This window comes from Triturus cristatus, chromosome 8 (assembly GCF_964204655.1).
Source record: "Triturus cristatus chromosome 8, aTriCri1.1, whole genome shotgun sequence".
In the NCBI taxonomy this organism is placed as follows: domain Eukaryota; kingdom Metazoa; phylum Chordata; class Amphibia; order Caudata; family Salamandridae; genus Triturus; species Triturus cristatus.
Window position 1 is genome coordinate 919513258 of NC_140591.1, and position 21756 is coordinate 919535013.

Sequence of the window (21756 nt, forward strand, 5' to 3'; positions counted from 1 at the left end):
CTTGCACAAGACTACTCAGGTAGAGAAACCAAGAACGGACGGGGAGGTTAGGTTTCACCACCTCTTTTGGGCTCATTCAAAACCGTACCCCATCTATTTCTAGCTCTGGTAATCTTTGTGTGTTCTTGGGGGTGGGTAGGGTACCCACCCAAACCCCAGTCTATCACTAGACACTATCCTCCAAGTCATTCTGAGCTAGCAATTTCCAGGTGTAGTCATTCCATATTTCAGAAAAATGTGTCTAAGCTTTCGAGGACTCATTTACTCAAAGAAGGAGAAGAGTTTCTAATTAACAAAAACTTTCATTGTATAAGAAGTGTGAGGGGTTGTCATTCAGAAATTAGAGAGGACATACTGGCTGCCCAAAGACACTTTCCCCACAGCTCTTAATCCAATAGCATTGAACTAACAGTTGGCACAAGGGACATAGTTGACAACTTAGTGGACACTACATCTCCCCATGTATTCAAATCAAATATTAGTTTCAAATATAGCCATCCAGTGACCGGTCTCCAAGTGTCCCAGGCAATAGACAATTTGGGTTAATGTACCCGAGTGATTGATTGACAACCATCATTGTCCTCCTCACCTAAGCCACCACCCTTTGCCAGTAGTAAACGTTTGTCTTCTCTCTCTTCTAACTACATTACATCTGACACCTGGATGGCTCGCAATGAAGGAAAATGTGCTGCATGTGTAATGTGGCCACAGATAAAAATTATGGCTCAGAAGTTTAGCCAAATCTCTGGAGTCCTATTGAAAGAATTCAACTGCTCTTTCTCCAATCCCAGTAGCTCAGTCCTACAAATCTATGATGCTAAAGTTTTGGGGTCAGTTCTTTACAGCTCCGAACTATGGGGTTCTTCCAATGTATCCACTCTAGCAGCCTCTGATAACAAGTTCCTGAGGAGTGTAGGAGAGTAGGATCTGCTTCACATGTTTACCCCCACTTTTTGCTGGTGTTTCACTGTTTTTCGACTTTAGTCTGGCTAGGACCCTGCTATTCAGAGCCCCAGCCTAGCTGCTTCCTCTCTAAATTGATTTCATGTACTTTAGGTACACTTCAGATTGGATTCTGGGGTACCCTTGTGAGTCCCTAGTATATGGTACACTATGTTCCCAGGGAATCGGTACCCCGGGGCCTACCAGGGGCTGAAGCATGTATTGTGCCACCCCTGGAAAGCCCTCCAAAATGACACCACAGGTCTTCTACTGCAACCTGGGTAAGGTGGTGCATGCACCCCTTACTGAGGTATAGGTTCACTATACCTCACCTATCACTGCACATAGTAACCTATCAGTCACCCCTATGGCAGGCCTTATCAATCCTGAAGGCAGGGTGTTTGGTTATATGTGAGAGGGTGACCAGGCATGATCTGAGCCCCTCTGCAGCCTTCGGAATTTCTTCTCCGGGGTTGTCAGTGATGCAGCCTGACCATATACTCTTAAGTGTATTATATCTTAAATGGTTAATGCTAACTTTGCACTGGCTGCACGGAAACATGTCGTGTTTGGTGTCAAACACCTTGGAATCATACCCTATCTAAACACCTTACAGGGTTTGTCACACTAAGTGGTGTTTACCAATTTTGTAGGATGCCATGTGGACTTGCACCCACTGCTGCAGTGTTTCAAAGGGTAATGTGTGAGGTAGTGAAAGGACTGAAAGGACTGGAGGTCTTGTCTTTCAGATGACATTTTGTTGTATGGCAAAGTTCATGAGGTGTATATAGCTAGATTGGATGTGGTTTTGTCTTCTTTGGAAGAGAAAGGGTTGCAACTCCGGAGAGACAAATTTAGTTTTGGCGTACATGAGACAGAGTATTTGGGCTACGTTTCAGGTAAGGGCATTGGTCCACATCCGGGGTTATTGAGAGCCATTGGAAAGTGTTAGTTCCAAGTGACAAGAAACATTTTAAAGCTTTTATAAGTATGTGTGAATTTTACAATAAATTCGTAGATAATTTTGCAACAAAAGCTGAACCGCTTCTTGTTTTGTTGAAGAAAAACATTACGTTTGTGTGGAGTGAAGCACAAGAGCTGGCTTTTAAAAAGACTAAGGAAAGTTTGTCGAAGGCACTTCTTCTCAGTTCATACACACCCGGTGAATGTCTAACAGTGTCAGTTGATGCAAGTGGTTTGGGACTGGGAGCTGTACTATCCCATGGCAGAGGGGGGCATGAGCGTACCATTGCTTTTACCTCTCATACCATTAGACCAATGGAAAGACAGTATTCTGTCATTGAGCATAACATACTTGCATATGTCTGGACAGTGGAGCACTTTAGAGCCTATGTTTGGATTACAAGGTTTATATTAAGGTCAGACCACATACCCATCCATTTTGAGTGGGAGCAATGTCAATTCTACCAATGCCACAGCTAGACTTGTGAGGCTAAGTGTGAAGTTGCTGGGATATGATTTCTCTGTAGACTATATACCTGGTGGGAGTAATAAGAAAGTTGACTTCTTGTCCAGTATGCCAGTGTCTGGGAAGACAATAATGAGGGGGTTGATTACCAGTGTTTAGTGGCCAAAGTGTTTTGGTTAGATAACAAGTATGTCAGTGAGGAGTAATGGAAGGGTGCATTCGACCAGGATTTGGTGTTGGGGAAATGTGTGGTGTATGTAAATAAAGGGTGGCCAAGAGAAGAAAATATTTCTGTTGAACTTAAAGCATAGAGCAAGGTTTAATCTGAGTTATCTAATGAATCAAGGTTATTGTTCCAGACTGACCAATTGATCCTCCAAGGGAAATTAGAGACAGACTTTTTAATATTAGTCACAAGTGCCATTTAGGCATGACCTTGACAAAAAACGATAGAGAAATATTGTCTAGTGGCCATGTATGGCTAGGGATGTTGAGGATTGATTGGGTTGGGCAGTGCGTGAATTTGATAAGCAATGACAAAGGGCTGAATTGTGCAACCCCACCTATGGTCATCCCTGAGTGTCCACAGAATGTATAGGAAAGAGTCAGGATTGATTTCCTTGGACGCTTTTATGTTTTGCCTCATGCTCAATGGTTTGCCATTGTTCTAGTTGATCATTTGACAAAGTGGTTTGAGGTGAAATTCATTAGGATGCCAAATAGCAGAATTGTTATCACATTTCTCATGGATGTGTTTCCTCCTGAGTTACTGTCTGATAATGGTGTGCAATTATTTTAGTCAGAAATGGGTGAGTTCTTGAACGGAACAGGTATCAGACACAAAAAGTGCAGTCTATATCATCCGCAGGGCAATGGTAAAATTGAGAGGGCCAAAAGAATGGTCAGTGATGGCATCAGAGGGGCAGTTATTGATGGCGTTGATGTGGTGGATGTTCTTCATGCTATATTATGGTCATATCTTAACACGCCTCACAGTGTAACAGGAATTTATCCTTTTGTGGGTTTGAGGAGTAGGGTCACACAGGATCTTTTGAGGCCAGCATGGTTGAACAATTTATCGAAGGTCAAATCTAGCAGTAGATTGGGTCATGACGTTGGAGAAATCAGGAGCAAAATGTGAGAAATTCATAGAAAAGCAAGGAGAGGTATGATGTAATTAAAGGAAACAAACGTGTAGTTGGAAAAGATGATTGGGTGCGTGTGAAAGTGCCTGAATCAAGGTGTGCAAAAGGAAGAGTAAGATTTAGCCTTCCTTGTCAGGTGGAGGAGGTGAGGAGAGATTGATGTGCGGTGAAATTGCTGAATGGGCAATGAGGGGATGGTGCACATTGGTGAAAGTCAGCGATCCTGAAAGTACACATGGTGAACCTCGAGGGAGAAAAGACCACTGAAATTCTTTCCTCGGGAAAACGTGTTTGTAAGATTCTATGATTTTGTTCTCTTTCGAATCTGGACTGTTTTACTTTTAAAAATTATTTGTGAAAGCTTTTCATTGTCTATATTGAGTTCACTAGCTACCCCTTTGGGAGCTTGCATTGTTATTATCTATTTTGTAGGATGTTATTTTCCATTTTTTTCTTGTTTCTGGTTTTTATGTATGTTTGCGGATTACTCCAATGTTTATGGTATTTTCTTATAATGAGTTAGAAAAAGGGGAGGCGTGTTGCAACTTAACATTCCCTGCTCATGGCGGAACTACAAGGTGTTGCTCGTGGCACCGGTGCTTTCATGGAATGTTAATGCCAGCATTCCATGGGTGCAACAGAGCAACGGCAGAGGACGGTTTGAGCTGTGCTGAACCGTTGGTGTGCGCTCACGGCTGCCTGTATTGATTACTACGAAGTAAGAATACATCTTTCTAACTTTTCCTGGGTTGCCGGTGTCTATTTTTAACATATATGTACCAATGTATCATTGGTGTGTGATTTTCCTTCAATCAAATTGAATTGAAAATGTATCAACTTTTTGTCCGCAAGGAAACATCGACAAACAAAAGCTGTCTGTGAGGAATAGGTTCCGCTTTGTGAGTGGTAGCTGTGGGCATCAGAGGGAGCAGAAAATCATCTTGACCCCTCCCGTGATGTCGCATAAACAATACAACACTTTATTTTGGTGTTGCGGCTCATGTCCCTTTAAGAGGAAGGTATCCCAGCTCTTTGAGAGTGAAAATACACAGATGGACATGTTGTGTCACTTGCATTACTCCAGAGATGCATTCACAGTGGATCAAAGGCATTCACTGGATACATACTGCCTCATAAATGTTATTGTCAAACAAACTGTTGCAAGGTCTTGGGAATGGGCATTTTGCGCTGTGCCTGAGGGATAGCTCCAATAGAGAGCAAGGATTTGGCTAGGTCGAGTTTGACCTAGCAATAATAATCTCTTCCAATAAGCGCCAGTGAGAAGAAATAGTTTAGCTAAGATTCGCAAAGCAGATTCCTAAAACGCACCCCAAAGATTTTCAGTCTGGCTACTTTGACAAGCTTTTAGTTTGTGTTTTGTGAAATGTGTTTACATGGAACTCTAAATGTGCAGCTTAAATTCATTACTCAAGGTTAGCAATTATTAATTATAATTGTTATTATATAAAAAAAATGCATGTTTTTTCTTGCTTTTTAACTTACAATTGATATTTCTTATACTGTACATTGATTGATAGAGAAGCTCTTTAAATAAATGTCAGTGTATTATTTTATCATTTGTTTAAATTCGAAATAACATTTTTTAGCACTTAGGTTTGACCCTTACTTAGAAATATGTTACGTTAATAAAAAATGAATATCTCCCCCCGCCCCTCCTCCCCTGATGCTGCTGTTAGAAAACGAAACCAGGCAGCCTTATGATTCATGTACAAATTACATACATATAGCTTCTATAAAAAGACACAAAATATATGTGTAAAACACAAAGACAGGTAGATAGGCAGAATTCAGTACTACATTTGCATTGGTGAACGTACTCTCTACATTTCTGGCCTGACAGTCCCTTACACAGTTCTCACATCAAGATGCATTTGTGATTTGCAATAATGGAAGAATAATACAGATAGTGATATACATGTTGCTTGTTGTATGACACATCTATATTGAATTCACAAATATATTAATTACCAACTCATATAACATACTTATTTGTGAGATTTGTGGCCTTCACTTCAACAAAAACTCTTGTTTTCAAGTAGATTCCTGTTTGAGGCACTGTAAGAATCCTTGAGTAGTTGGAATCCTACAAAGAAAGTGAATGATTCCGTCATTAAAAGGTACATTTTATGTTTTCCTTAGTGACCTTTTTGCTCAGGCCTAAAGACAGCATTAGCTGTCCTGCCAGCCTCATGTTTTCCAAAAGATATCATATAAACATACATACTTTATAGAGGTTCCGAACCAACATTCTTTAACCCTTAGTCTGTTGACATGTCACACAAATAATACACCCCCCCCCCACCAGCAGATGGTATAGATCAACAGACCAGTCCACTGCAGCCATTGGATTTTTTCACTTTGAGTGTCTGCAGTTTACCCTTGCACATGCACACATACACCTAAAAAATAGTTTCCGAAGAATAGAACTTGTTAGGCACTTGCACTTCCCAATGAATGAGAGCACATATGGATGATAGGGTTTCATCATTTATTTCCATAACTCTCAGGAAATGTATTGTAAATTGCAATGTTGATTCCTCGCTATAAACCAGCTTTGGTATATTTATTTATCCTACAGAAAATAAGCACAAGCCATTGGAGTAGCTGAAGTATATATGCACATTTCTTGGATGAAGCCAAACGCCCCCCCCCCCCCTCCCCAGCCACTCGTATCTGACTGGAGAGAGACCTGTTTTAACTACTTGTGATACTGCAGCTTTTCGAACAAATTTTTCACCCCGTATTGGAGGACTACTTGTTTCACCATTTTCGGAGAATTACTATTCAGCTTGTCAGGCAAAAGTCCACTACCTGGCTACTGATACAAAGTATTCGGGCAAAACACTTATCCTCCTTTCTTACCACTGTAAGAAAGAACAACCACTGTACTTAAAAAACACACTTTCATGCATACACTTTCACCAACCGAAAATGAAACAGCCAAAATGAATTATCTAAATACCCTCGTACTTACCAGTGAACAAAAGTTCCTATATATAGCAGGGTGTGATTACTGACTTTGATAAAAAAAAAAATCAAGAAATGTATTGAAATCTGTATTTTTTACTCATTCATTAATTTATTTGAAGCGGCTATGGCACTTAATAAAACAAATGAAAAACAAATGCAAATGATTAAAATAGCAAAAGTGTGTATGCAAAGTTATATATTCAAGCCACTCCTGCTCAGCTTGGTGCATGTCATTTGAAGCAATTGTATCAGACTTGAGTGAGACCTCTATTAACAACAGGTGGAACTACAGCTTCATGAAAGTGCATCAGTCCCAGATTGACTAAGGACATGCATTACTCTGTGTGACGCAAGTCATCGCAAGGTAACACTAGTGCTTAAAAGGGATGTACTAAATCGAACAAGGGACCATTTGTGCCACCTTGTGTGAATTTGTAAATAAATGCAATACAGAATAGTGGCTAGTGGAGTATATACTGGGCAACCATAACAGGAATGCGACCAGTACTATACGATCCATGCCACTAGGGTACTTCTATCCCAGAAACTGTGTTACCTATCCTTTAAATCATACACAAGTAAGAAGGGATAGAGGACCGGATGGGTTTCAGGCAAGAAATTATGAATTCAGCGGCCCATCAATATTAAATCAGGGTGGTCCACAGTGGACAAATAGATTTAGTCCCCTACAGTCCCTGGATGAGAATGACTGACTACCCCAACTAGAGACACATCAGGAGGGGACAGGAAGAAGGATGCTCACTGATAACAGTGAACTAGTATCCCGAGGAAGTTACCAGCGGAAGGGGTCGGCAGTAACCCCGCTAAACCAAGATCGGCAGAAACAGGAGCTTACCCCAGTAAGGAGGGATGTAGTCAGGCTAAACGACCAGGGATTAAAGGCTACGAGGGTGAAAGGGGGAAGGATCAATATAATATCATGGAATATAGCAGGTCTAGCCGGAAAGTTTGATAATATAGATTGGAGAAACCAGTTATGTGGTTTTCACATATTAGCTTTTCAGGAGACCTGGGCGGTTAAGCCCGACCTCTATCATCTTGAGGGCTATAAGTGTTTCTTTGTCCCAGCCCAAGAGAGTAGTATAGGAAGGGCGCGGGGAGGGCTAGCATTGTATGTGGACATTAATCTAAAGGGAAGTTGGATTTTACCACCCTGGACATCATATACTCTTCAAGCAGCAACATTTCAAGGGCAAGGGCTGAGGGTACAGTTATTTAACATTTATAACTCAGGTTCTTCAAATGGTAGGAATGCTGCCCTGCAGGAATTAGATGTCAGACTGACCCAAGAAGCTGATCAAAGGAAGGGGGGGGGGCGAACCAATTGTGTTATTAATGGGGGATTTAAATTGTCACCTCTGCCCAAACCTGCTACCGGTAACTGCAGACTGGGCTGCTTGCCCGGTCACGAAGGGGCCACACCTTGAGCATAGCACTGAGGGGTCAATATTAACTAAATTAATTGGCACACATACGTTAGCACATACTATTGATTTAATAGTTCCAGGCCCAGAGGGCACCTTGGTGCCAACCTTCAAAGGCAGAGGATGCTCCACTATTATAGATTTTATGTTGATATCCCCCTTTGCAAAACATCGGATTATAGAGGTCAGTACCAAATGGAGCACTTTTAGTGACCACAATCCCTTGGTTTTAGAATTACTTTATAATGGTCACTCGGAAATAAATAAACAATTGCACATTAGCTTAAGGCTGACAGACCGGGGAAGGCGCTTAAGGTGGGCAAATATAAACTCTCAGGAATTTTATACAACACTGCTTGTAAAAGGCAAAAAATATGTTGAAGACTGCCTAGACCCTAAGATAGAGAGAGTCGATCTAGTTGTGTCTTTCGGGGAATTGACAACACTGGCTGATAAATTGCTAGAAGCAAAAGGTCCTAGTAAGATATATACACAGCCAAGATGATTTGATACTAACTGTTCCCGAGCATTAAGAAACCTAAAAACAAGCCTCAAAGCTAACCCTAGAGATAAAGCTGAAGTGGCCAAGTGCAGACAAATCTATAAAATCAAGATAAAAGACAGACAGGCTACCCTACAAGCAGAAGTCTGGGCTGACTTAAGAGAGGCAGGAGAAAATAGGGACTTCACGGAATTCTGGAGGATTATTAATAGGCCCTGTTTCCAGGATAGTAGCGCACCGGTCCTTAGCACAAATATCCTCCCCCAACAATGGGTGACTCATTTTGAGGGTATTTATAACCACTCTAAAGACATAAAACAAGAAGGGGGCTGGGATGGGGCACGGAGTCTGGAAATAGATCTTACACTAACTGAGGTCATTAAGGCAATCCAAGGGTTGACACCGAATAAAGCTCCAGGGCCCGACGGTACACCCCCAGATCAATATCGAAGTAACATCGACCTGTGGGCGCCAATTTTGACGAGGGTGTTAAATTCGGCAATTAGATCAGGACTCCCGCGATCTTGGTCTACTGCACTAATTGTCCCTATCTTTAAGAAAGGGAATAGGGACAACCCCCAATGCTATAGACCGATATCGCTGATTGATGTCTCAGCCAAAATACTTGGGCGGGTGGTTTTAAACCGTCTTATGACTTGGTCAGAGGAGCATTCTATAATAGCGGATACACAGTATGGGTTTAGAGCGGGAAAATCGACTAGCGATCAATGTTTAAATCTATATTTATGGATTGCTAAATACACTAAAGCTAGCAGCGGCTCCATTTATATGGGATTTATGGATCTGGCTGCGGCCTTTGATAACGTAAACAGGAACAAACTGTGGATAATGATGAACAATTTGGGAATAGACCCGGGCCTCATAAATATTTTGAGAGAGTTACATTGGAATACTACTGCCAGGGTCCGCCTTAGTGCGGAGGGGGGGCGAACTGACCCATTTCCGTGTACTAGTGGAGTAAGGCAAGGGTGTATTCTCGCTCCATTTTTGTTCTCATTGTATATCAATGATCTTGAGACAAGCCTTATTGCCCAGTCTGTAGATTGTCCCAAAGTAGGGAAGCGTCAAATTCCGGTACTGTTGTACGCGGATGACGCGGTCCTGCTCGCACGAACTCCACAAAGTCTACAATCGCTCATCGATGGATTTGTAAAGTTCATGGACAATTTAGATCTGTCAGTGAACTTGAGCAAATCATTTGCGATGATTGCAGGCAAAAGGCCTACTAAGAAATGTGTATTCAGAATAGGGACCCACGAGATGGGCACTATTAGTACTTTTCCCTATTTAGGCCTTCTATTTGATGGTAAGATCCAGTTTAACTCATTGATTGAGGAACGTTGTACTAAACTGGTCTCCTCAAATGGTGCAATATTAAATTTTGCTCGCAGGTTGGGACGTTGGTCCCCGGAACAAGTAATGAGCCTAAATAGCTCAATAAGCACCGCAAAGGCATTGTATGGAGCGGAGGTGTGGGGCTTTAGGGATGCTAAACATTTACAGCAAGAAGAAGATATATTTCTCCGTAGAATCCTAAAGATCCCACAGTCTACACCCGCGGAAATTGCACATTCAGAACTTGGGATTCCATACATTACTGACCAGGTGAAGATTAGGCCGGTTATGGCATGGCTCAGAATTTGGGCCAACCCTGAGGTGGAACTGAGTAGGGAAATTGTCACAGATTGTTTGCAAAGGGATAAGGGGATGCAAATCCCCTGGCTGAAATATGTCAAAACAACACTAGAGTCTATAGACCAGCATATTCTCTTTAGCAATCCGTGTACAATGTCTACGACTCGGAATCCACAAATTAAAAAACTTCTGTTGGAAAAACTGGAAACTGACAGAGCAGCCCCCGCATTACTAAAGCGCTCAGTAGCGGCTCATTGTTTGCTCAAAAATGGGGAGGGGATGGAACCATATTTATTTCTGATGTATAATCAACAGGACAGGTTTTTAATGTGTCGTTTTAGGCTCAATTTGTTACCCTATATTTTATCTTATCCATCTGGTTTTACTGTAACTATTGAGCAGAAGGGTGCCTGCGGCTGCGACAGTATGTCTCCGCAGGACACCCTTCATTTTGTATTATTGTGTCCTTTTTATCGTATCCCCCGGCACACATTCTTGGTTGATATCTTAAGAGAGGGAAAATTCCGTCATGCTAAATCCGCATTACTGTTTCTTCAAAGAGCAAATGATATGCGCACTTTATGTTCAGTGATAAGCTTTTTGAAAGTAGCAGTAAGGTTAAGGAACACAAGGGATTAAGCAATGATGTATATAATATTTTTACCCCTTTGTACGAATTGTATCAATCTGGTCTGGTGTTGCTTTTATTCGAATGGAGTTCAGAAATGTAAATTATATGAATTTTATACCAAATGTATTTTTATGATGATTTTTAATCATCGAAATAAAGATTTACTGAACTGAACTAGTGGCTTGCACTGTGTTGCTGTAAGAAAAGGCCTCTTTTCGTATGTTCACTCCCAAGTTCTTGGACTCATGCTGCTGGTTTTTAGACTCTGAGAGGGCAGTGAGGCCTGCTAACCAGTCTTCAGTGTCAGTGCAATAACCATAAAATGTGTATCATCAATCAGTTTATACCAGATTGGGATAAGCTAACTTACTTGTAAGCCCCCAGTGCATGGTACCCAGGGCATGTATTTTAGAGGGTCACAACAGTGATTGCAGCACCAGTTGTGCCACCGTGAGTGTAAACCCTATCTCCCAGTCCACTGTTGCAGACTGGAAAAGCAGTTTTGAACTGCTAACCCTACTTTGACATTTAAAGCAATGGCAAAGCGTAGTGCTCTTCTGCAATATGTGTAACTCATCCTTATGATAGACCCACAGAGCCCTAAGGCACAGTTTATTATATTTCAAATGTATTTTACGTGTCCTGACAGTAAAAATATGCAACTGTACTTTTTACTGGGAAAAGTCTTGGTCGCCCCCCTGGCGAGTACAATGTTACACGCTGACCCCTCAGCTGTGCTAACTCCTCAACCATGCAACCAAAGTTGATACTCCAATGTATCAAACAAATTCTTACATTAAGTACGACTAGATTCTTCAGTCGATAATAATGTAACAGATTGTGGTGTGCAATTGTTACAAATTTGCCTCTTTGTTGCTTTTAATCTTATTTGCCCTTATGTTTGCACAAAGATCCTGTCCCTGAGACAGCTTTCAGCCCTCCTGGAGATATGTGCTAATGACTTCCAGGAAAGGAGAAAATAGAACCCTGCACCGGAGAGAGGTTTTACCTCCCTCCATGCAAGAAGCCACACAGGTGTTGGGTCAAAAAGCAAACTTCAAAGAAGAAGCTGACTTTGAAGGGCAAATGGATAACACTTGCAAGAAGGACTGCTCCATTGTCAAGGTATACAGGCTGGCACACGGAAAAAGAAAGGGGAAACCAGTTGCCAAACTTGTTTTTGAGGAAAGTGTAGAACCCTTGGTAACCACACCTCTGGGTTGTGCAAGGAAGCTCTGGACACCAAAAGAGGGGTTCAGCCATGTTGGGAGTGGGCAGAATCTGCAATTTGGTATAGCCAAATGCCAGACTTCTCAGGAATTGTTCATTAGGAGGGAGGGAAACTAGTGGCCCATTGGGTACTGACCACATCTACCCTGAGGACACTTTCTAAGCATAAAATTGGCACCCCTGAAACCTAGAACTGAGATCTCATCTGGACTAGAAGAAGAACAATAGTAAAACCGCCCTGCTGCACCATGGATCCTGAAAAGAGAGGCTACACAGCATGGATACACCTGCTGAACCTGGAGGCTAGCAAAGGAGTGGGTCTGGATCTTGCTCGTGGAGAAGTCATTTCCAGGACTTAGGCGAGGCAAGAATCTTCAGGAGTCAGTTGGCTGAACTCCTGTTCGCAACACAGAGTCACAACAGCTGAAGATGCCTACTGGGGCAATTTGAAAACCCAAATCTTTAAACCGCCACTCCTCTTTGACTTGCAATACCAGATGCCAGGACCCAATCCTCAACGTTGCATCTGAGTCTGCTGGACCCAGGAGACTTGTTGGAGAGCAGCTTAATCACCCAGAACATGATTTATAATCCAGGTAAGGATTTGGCTGTAATTGTGATACAGGGCAACAGGTAGTCCAGTGGCGATTGGAATTCTGCCAGAACCAAGAGGACTTCGAGGGACATTGGCATGTGTCCAGGACCACATCACCCCTTCTGCGGACCGAGAAGCAGCCTCAGGGAAACCCCCATTGACCTCATTGCATCCACAGCCTCCTTGAGCATCTCCAGCATCTTGTATCCCTTGAACCAGGATCACTTCTATGGGATAGGATTAACGTGCCTGGAACTGACCGAACACTTCTTTACCTGTTGAGGTAACTGTCTCTGAGGTCCTATTTGATCCCCCTGACTGGCTTCCTGTCAGAGCTGATCACCAAAAGTAACTCTAAATGTCTGCAATACAACTTGCCAAAGTTTCTGCTCAAAACAAAAAGTTTCTAAATATCACATTTGTTGATTTTGCAAATGTTTGTTCACGGTTGAGTAAAGAGTTCATATTAACTGTACCTTATAAAATCTATATCTATTTTTTTAAGTGTCTTGTTTCTTTTTCAATTGTTTTGGTGCTGTTTAAATGCTTTACACTTGTTGAGTTGTGTAAGGCTTGCTGTTCAGAGCCACAGCTAACCAGGGTTGAGCTAGAGATTTTAACAAATGAAACCTGCTGGTCCTAAGGGAGTCGGTAAGTATATTAGATGATGAGGTCAGACATTCATACCATATAATTAGGGGTGGGCGATGAGCTCCACTGCGCCGACAGAGTTCACAGAGTTTTTGTCACCCCCAGCCCTGTTTGGAGCGTGACGTTTGGCAAAAAAACTATGCCGGCGGAGCGGAGTTTATTTACCGGCACTCACTCAACCCTACATAATGATTAATAAATGCCCACCCTGTATGTACTTCAAAGAACGGTGAACATTTATGGGTACTAGGGGTGCTCTTATGCACATGTGGACTTTGAATCATCCTCTTTTACCCAGGTATATGCAGAACAGTGAGCTTCCAAATAAATACCCATTCATCAGGGCTGCTCGGAGGTAAATGGGTTAAATAAACTAAGCTCAGTGGCCCCGTCCACTAAATCCTTCTACCCCTCTTGGTGCTCTGGGCTGGCAAGAGACCAATGATGGAGGGAAGATGCAGCTCCAGTGCTAAGGAGTGGGCCAGCGCTGACTCCAGTCTCGACAGAAGCAAAGCACTCTCCCCTTCATCATGCTAGAGGTGTGAATGGAGTCCGCAGCACTCGCAGGTGGACAGGAGCTGTGAGAAGGCGAGAGGTGTTGTTGACATTCCAATGGCATGAGAGTGTCTGGGCAGCGCGGCTCAAGTCACTGGAGGGATGTGCAAGACTAGCCCAGTCAGCAGTAGAGAGGAGGAGGAAAGATAGTCTCTGCCAGCCGACTGTATCTGGAGCTGCGGAGGAACTGGAGCGCCACTGGTTCCTGCTGCCAGAAGAAGGACCTCTAGATGGCAATGGAAGGACCCTTGGCATCTCTGCAGCAGCTTGGCTTACCCTTGACCTAGAGAGTCTGTGGTGTTGCAGTCATAAGTGGTGGATTGCATTTGATTACATTCTGCACAGAGGCACTTCCCTTTCAATCGCTACCACATTCTGAATAAAGTTGTTCAGTTTGAAGGGCACACAAAGGTTATTTCTGAGTTTCTGCCTCAGGGCTCCTGCAGCTGCCCCTCTGTTGAATGTAGCACCTGGAAGGTGAGCGTGGGAGAGCTGGCAGTCTTGGTAGTTGACTACACCTCCGGGGATGAGCCATGAGGTTGCAGCACCTGCCAGCAAACAAAAGCTAATCTTACACCTAAACAATTCAAGCTTAAAATGCACAGTAAGCTTTATCTCCAGACCTTGTCCATGGGGGGATAAACAACAGGCATGCCTGATGAAAACAAAGCAATGTGGCACTATTGCCTGCTGATAGCAACCCTTAAAGTACAGTAGAGCCATTAATGCCCCCATGAAGCTAAAGAGGGTCAATAAGTTAGCATAAACACAATACCCCTACCATCATACACTTCGGCGGGGGCATTTCCAGCGCATCGAAACAGTGCTACTCATTCAGACTCCCACAGAGCAAGGGTTAACGACACCAATGCGCAACAACCACACTAGCCCCTGTTTTGATCCACAGTAGGAAGCTATAAGCTGGTAAACAAATGTACATTTTACCACGATTGAAGAGAAATAGTTCTTACCACACATGCCTGGACCACACTCATACACTGCCAACACACACACAACCCCACCGAAGCACACACCAACTTAAGTACCATGACAAGAGCTCCACCATACTAGTCAGCACACAAAACACCACACTACGCACCCACAAGCTTTCAACCAAACACAGTCCATCGAGCATTGTACCTTAATAGGCTGTGATGTACTACCACTACGCAGTGCAAAAAGACATAAAACAGTGAGCATCCCGGGAGATGTGCACAATTTGGCTGGCCATATGTTTATAATTGCCCACAGCTATATGTAGGGGCTGATCTAGAGGCAAGAGAGGTCGACAGGCACTGGGTACACCACACGCTGCCAACTTAGAATTAACACCTCACTTTAACACAGCAAAGCTCACCTGCTCTAAACATTCAAATCAAATACAACAGCCATGTGAAGGTCTCAGAGAGAGCACCATACAAGCAGATGACAGGCCATTAACAATTTGCAGCATGCGCTCCATGCAGAGGCCATATCAATTGTCAAAGTGACTGTGGGTAACAAAGATGTTGTCAGGGATGACTAAGTTATGTGTCCCTGATGAATCCTCGCTAGCATTTGGTTATATACTATAAATCATAAATAATTTGGGACTGTCAGGATTCCAGATTAAGCCCAGTTTGCCCCTGAGAGATCCTCTGTCAGCCGTAATGAGTGCTGCAAAGACCTCTCCGCAATATAATGAGCGTTTACTTAGGCCATGCTGGTGATCAGTCAGTAAAAAACATCAATAGCAGGCTGGCTGCACCCTAGGGCCCAGCATCACTGACTGCGAGGAGAGGTAATATTACTTGTACCGGAGGCCTTGTCTCACCTAGTGCTCACTTAACAGTGCACATTCAGAGCTCTGCACTTTTCCTTCATGTAAGGCACCTCTTCCCCCCGCAGATGAAACTGTGTCCTGCCTTACATGCGCCACTTACAGGAAACCCCACAAGGATCCTTACACTATATCTGGCTTCAAATTATAGGCCCTCTGTGCATAAACCTAAAACCTACTCCCTGGGGAGCACATATAAGGGGAGAGAACATTGCGGGACACACACTGCCACTAAGATGGCAGAACCTTGAACGGAGGTTAGCGTTATAGGTCCTTTTCGCAGCCCAAATGCTGTGGCCCCTCTTCTATGTTTGATGATTATGACTGCTACTCTTTGATCTCCTTATCCACCCCCCTCTCCTCTCATTGGGTAAAACAAAAAAAATAGCATAACCTGGCCCCTTGTTCTGATTGATGCAGCGCAATCGCAAATGAAATCACTTACGAGGTAGCAGTTGTATGACATGCGCGTGCATAGCAGAGACGGCTGCTTTCGGGCACTTGGAGTTTGCGAGGCCGTGGGGAAACAAAAGAAACATGGACCAAGGAAACGTGGATGAGTGTTTTCTGCGATGGGAGGAGGAAACCAGAACCTTTGTGAATGGAGGTGACTTGCATATACTACTGACTGAGTTGCTGTGCCTTAAGCACCCCTGAGTGGATGAAACCCTGTACAGCTAGTATTGTGATTATTGGAACCTGCCCCCATCGCTCATCAATGCCTGATGATGATGATGGCGGTACCCTGATTCAATTGCGAACTAGGCATGCTACCATTGTCACTCATCCTTTACAAACTGAGAGCCATTGATAAAGATCAGAAAATAACTTTGTCTGGGGTGCCATAAATCCCCAAATGTGAATGTCCACATTGTTGGTACATAGCAGTCAAGGTGTTCTCAGCCTCCCATCAGTGGAACATTGCTCCTTGGTCCTACTGCTGTCCCAAATGGCTGTGCTGCACTCAAATGCTATGATTGCCCCCCTGTAGATCATCATTAAGCAACATCGTACATCCAGTGGACCAGGTCTACAGCTTCTTTATGTGCACAAAACTCCCTCTTCGCTGACACTGAACCCAGTGATGTGCTCCACTTTACGCTCCTGGTTCTATGCCCATAAATTGTTACAGGGGAAAGCTCGATTACTCTCCCACACACCCAACAACTCTGCCATATGCTTGATATATAAGTGAGGGGCGTCCCATATTCTGGGAAGGGTGGCGGACGGTAGGACGGCAAGTATCTGTATCGTGGAACAGCTTTTATCGCAAGGGGATCTTAAACCCTTTGCATTGCTTCAGGAGGAATTTCATCTGCGCGCTACTCAGAAATGGAGGTATATTCAACTGCAGCGATCTCTATGGAGTAGACTTGGGAAGCCACCTTGGAACATTCGACATTTCCCTGTAGAATGATACATACACAATAGGGACCTCTTCAGAGGCATTATGGCTGGCTTCTACAATCTCTTGACACACCTTTTGCATGCCCTACCCGTCATGTCACTGTTATGTGTCAAATGTCAGGATACTCTACATGTTGACTACACTGATTCTAATTGGAAAGAGCTGCTTGTTGATCTGGAGAAGGGAGTTATGGAGTTCTGAACAAACTTCTATGTATTTAAGACTATTGAGGACTGGTATTGGATGCCCCACAAATCGCAGATAGCAGGCTTGCTTCCCCACTCGAACAGCTGGAGCTGTGACCAGGCACAATGTGACATCTTACATGTTCTGCATGATTACCCACCTTTACTTGAACTGTGGTGACGGATAGGACACGCTCTTAGTCAGACCCTAGACATACCTTACCCTTTGTGAGGAGCCTGACCATTCAACACAACACAGCTGCCCTTTCCACTCTGATGACTCACCCATGAGAAATGCCTTCTCTCTAAATCAGTGGTTTTAAATTGTTTTTTACTTTGGCTCCCTTGATCCATTGGCCATTGCCAGTGGCTCCCCACTGTCAATTTTTTGGGAGGGTGGGGGGTTGTTAGCCCAGCCTCTGGAGTAATTGCATTTTTCTTCCTGAAAAAATAATTTGGATAAATCTGATGAAGGTATTATAATCATATACACAGGGTGTTTCGTATTATTAAGGTGGCGCCTCTAATAAAATATTCCTAGTTACACTTCTTTGCCCATGCCTTTTTTAGAGTACCCTCTCAAACCTGTTTATCCCACTTACAGTGCTAGATAGCACCCCTATGCATGTAGGCTCTACTGCCAAAGGGTTTCTGCTCTTGAAGAATATTTACATGCACTTCCATTTCTACCCATGCCATACGTGGCAACACACCTGTATCAGCAGGGGGACTCATGATTTTTAAATAACATACAGCTTTATTTTTGCTGTCGCCTCCCGAAAATTGCCTCCAAAATCAATGCAAGTTAAATAAATTCCTCTAAGTTTTTTTATTTTTAAACGCCCCTCTTTCTTGCTTTCAAATGTTGGATTATACCGTATATGGTGTATTACTTCCTTGTGCTCAAGGCGAGAGCAGGCCTGCTTGGAAATGTGTGTGTACTGAAAGAAATGTCTACTGGAAGAACCTATGATTAAAGTACAAATGTCAATACTTAATAATAGTGTGTTTACTAGACAGGACAACTGTGCTTTCCTAATAACTTGCATTTGTGTAAAATGCATTTGGAAAAAAAATCTAAACTATTAACGAGTCTAACAAAACAAATCAGGCATCTGCCGCTTACTTTGGTAGGGTTGGAACATGGAGTTCCAGTGAAATATGGAGGACATCTCCCTCAACATGCCATCAATCAAGCACTACGTTTACAGCTTTAGGCATGTCACTTACAAATCATCGCCATCATGCGCTTAAGTCTAATTAGTTTAACTGAAGCCAACAGACCCTTCAACATTAAATGCATTAAAGTGCTGGGTGCCCGGCTCCCCTGGCTAGGTTTGATGGCTCGCCAGGGAGCCACAGTGCACAGTTTGGGACCACTGCTCTACAGTTTTGACTACGCCATGTTTAATATATTTCAGTCCAGTGTTTTACACCCCCCCCCCCTTAGTTCCCATTTCACTTTCCCTACCTCTTTTCCATACAATGTTCTCACCCACAACGTTCAGTGTTCTCCCCCCTCTTATACCGTCCCCTGTTGGTGCATGCATGGGGTACCAGTGCCTAGGGAGTACTAAGTACATGATGCCTCCTCTAGTCCTCTAGCTCATTGCAATCTTTCATACTCCCCTTCTAGCGTGTTCGCCAAACTCAAGTACTGATCTTTGGGAGTATTCTGCACGTTTTATGTACTTCGTTTTCTCCGTCCTTGATTTCCAAGTTATCTCCAGGGTTGTCTGTTGCATTGTATTCTTTCACATTGCTGCACTTCCCATGTCATTGACGATGGTTAGAGAGACTGCCTTTGCCAACTTTGTTTATTGTCTGATGAAATACCCAATAGCAAGTCTTGCATCATTTGAAAGTTTGAATAAAGACATAAAAAAAGAGACACCAGGGGCGCTTGTGCTAAGACCGTTTAGGTGCTTTGAGTGGAAGGCACAATGAAAAGGTATAGGTGCAAACAGTCTAGATGCAGTGAAATTCTCTATAGTTTGCTCTGCATAGATGAAGTAATAGATAAAGAGATAAAGGAGCCCGGGTCCACTCTGAACAGAGGTTCTTGAAAGGCTCACCACATTCTATAATACTATCTATTTCTAAAGGAAATAACATTAATTTGAAGGCAGTGCTTAATTTGAGCCAGTGATTGCAGATGCGGGCAACCAGCAATAACTTCTGTGGCACAGCAGTTATTTTTCCTCATCAAAATTTCACCTAGAGCAAGAACGAGAAAAACATAAAAGGGTGTAACATTTTTTTGCATCCCCAGTGTAGGAGAGTAGGATCTGCTTCACATGTTTCTCCCCACTTTTTGCTGGTGTTTCACTGTTTTTCGACTTTAGTCTGGCTGGGACCCTGCTATTCAGAGCCCCAGCATAGCTGCTTCCTCTCTAAATTGATTTCATGTACTTTAGGTACACTTCAGATTGGATACTGGGGTACCCTTGTGAGTCCCTAGTATATGGTACACTATGTACCCACGGAATCGGTACCCCAGAGGCCTACCAGGGGCTGAAGCATGTATTGTGCCACCCCTGGAAACCCTCCAAAATGACACCACAGGTCTTCTACTGCAGCCTGGGTAAGGTGGTGCATGCACTCCTTACTGAGGTATAGGTTCACTATACCTCACCTATCACTGCACATAGTAACCTATCAGTCACCCCTATGGCAGGCCTTATCAATCCTGAAGGCAGGGTGCTTGGTTATATGTGAGAGGGTTCCCAGGCATGAGCTGAGCCCCTCTGCAGCCTTTGGAATCTCTTTTTTCCGGAGTTTTCAGTGGTGCAGCCTGACCATATACTCTTAAGTGTATTATATCTAAAACGGATAATGCTAACTTTGGACTGGCTGCACAGAAACATGTCGTGTTTGGTGTCAAACACCTTGGAATCCTACCCCCACATCAGTTTTTGATGTGAGGATATGATCGCACCCTTCTAGAGGGAGAGACATGGCAGTACTGGTATACCCAATAGAAAAAATGGATGCTGCAGCCACAGACACGGGTCTAGCCTCCTGCTGCTGACCAAAACTCCGGCAGCGGAGGCCTGGACAGTAGGTTTCCTGTCACAGGGAGGTGTAACCACCTCCCAGACAGGCTTATGTGTATTGGGGCTGGGTGGGAGCACTCTCTGAGTGCTTTGAAGTCCTGCACTGGGGGCACATTTGGTGTCCCTGTGCATAGTCCAACTCAAACCGGTTCAGGGGCTTCCAGCCTCTGCTCTGGCGTGAAACTGGACAAAGGAAATGGGTGTAGCCACCCCTCTTTCCAAACCCTCCCATGGGTGGTTCCCCAGAGTTAGTCCAACCCCTTCCTTAGGTATAAGTAAGGAACCTCTGTAACCAGAACTTTAGATATCCCTCGACGAAACTCTGAAGCTGAATTCTGGAACTTCGACGCTCTACTAAAGACTAGAGGACTGAAGAAATCTTTTGCAAGTGCATTGACTTCTCGACGTCTCTTGAAGTCGTGCTTGGGGTTACTTGTAGACCCCACCTCGAGCAGAGAATCCACCGAAGATTGTCAGCCTAGTCACCCCGAGTGACCGGTGGGCCGCCATTTTGTGTTTCTTTTTGAGGTCCCTTCGCAATCCCTGGTCCGTTGACTGGTGGGTCCCTGAGAGGATAACTTTGAGTTTCCTTGGGCTTCTCTGGTTGTTCCAGATGTGCCCTGACTCCAATCCAAGTACTGGACTGTTCGGACCAGACAGCACTGTACACAGCTCGATCCGATGGCAATTTTGCATTTCCAGTGCCCCAGCACTCCCACTCCTTGTCCAGCCACAAGGCCTACAACACTGAACTTCGGCTGTATGTGTTTCAGAAGGAAGCACCAGCTCACAGCAGCGGGTGCAATACTTTCAATCAATCAATCAATTAGCTTTATTCGGCAATTAAGTCATAAAAGCACATTTACAGACATTACATATAAATACACATAAATTACCTAAAAAAGTTAAAATTACAATTAAATTTATAAATGGCCGACGAGCTTGAATTAAAAATAAAAATTAAAAAGATAAACATGTCGAATTGTTATATACAGAAGGTAGCTAGACGTTACATTCACGCCCCAACTCTCCAGCTCTCAACTTCAAGATATTTCTCCGTGGGGAATTTGCAAGATCAATGCTAACTCAAAAAAAAGGAGCTGGCAGGTAACCTCAGGGCTTTTGATCTTATACTCCAGGCCCACCCTAGGAATTTGGCCACTGCTATACATGTTGGGGGAGTAGGATCGGTGCACAGAATGCGAAGAGCTATGGCATATCTTCTGGTACCCAGAAGCTTGCAGATTGGTTGTATCCATCTTTTACGAGGTACCACATACATAGGACAGAAAAATAGAACATGTCCGATATTTTCACATAAATCAGCACATCTGTAACACTTATCATTTTTACTGCCTTGCTTCTCCCATCTAGAGGTGAATTCTGCTATGGGTAATGTGCCCACCCGTAACTGAAAATATAACTTACGATCAGAGGTTTTTTCAATAATATCCCAATAATCCTCTAAGTGGGGAAGAACTTTTAGATCAAGAAAACGGGCTGTTAAATGGGTAGA

The 21756-nt window shown here is 43.5% G+C and overlaps 1 protein-coding gene across 1 annotated transcript in view; it reads right to left on the minus strand.

Moving 5' to 3' along the window:
* LOC146805263 (zona pellucida-like domain-containing protein 1) overlaps nucleotides 1-21756 on the minus strand; it is a 516659-nt gene that overhangs the window by 215364 nt on the left and 279539 nt on the right. The window contains exon 6 of the mRNA XM_085622433.1: nucleotides 5523-5620. Coding sequence (XP_085478559.1) covers nucleotides 5523-5620 — 98 coding nt within the window. The remainder of the gene's footprint in view (nucleotides 1-5522; nucleotides 5621-21756) is intronic.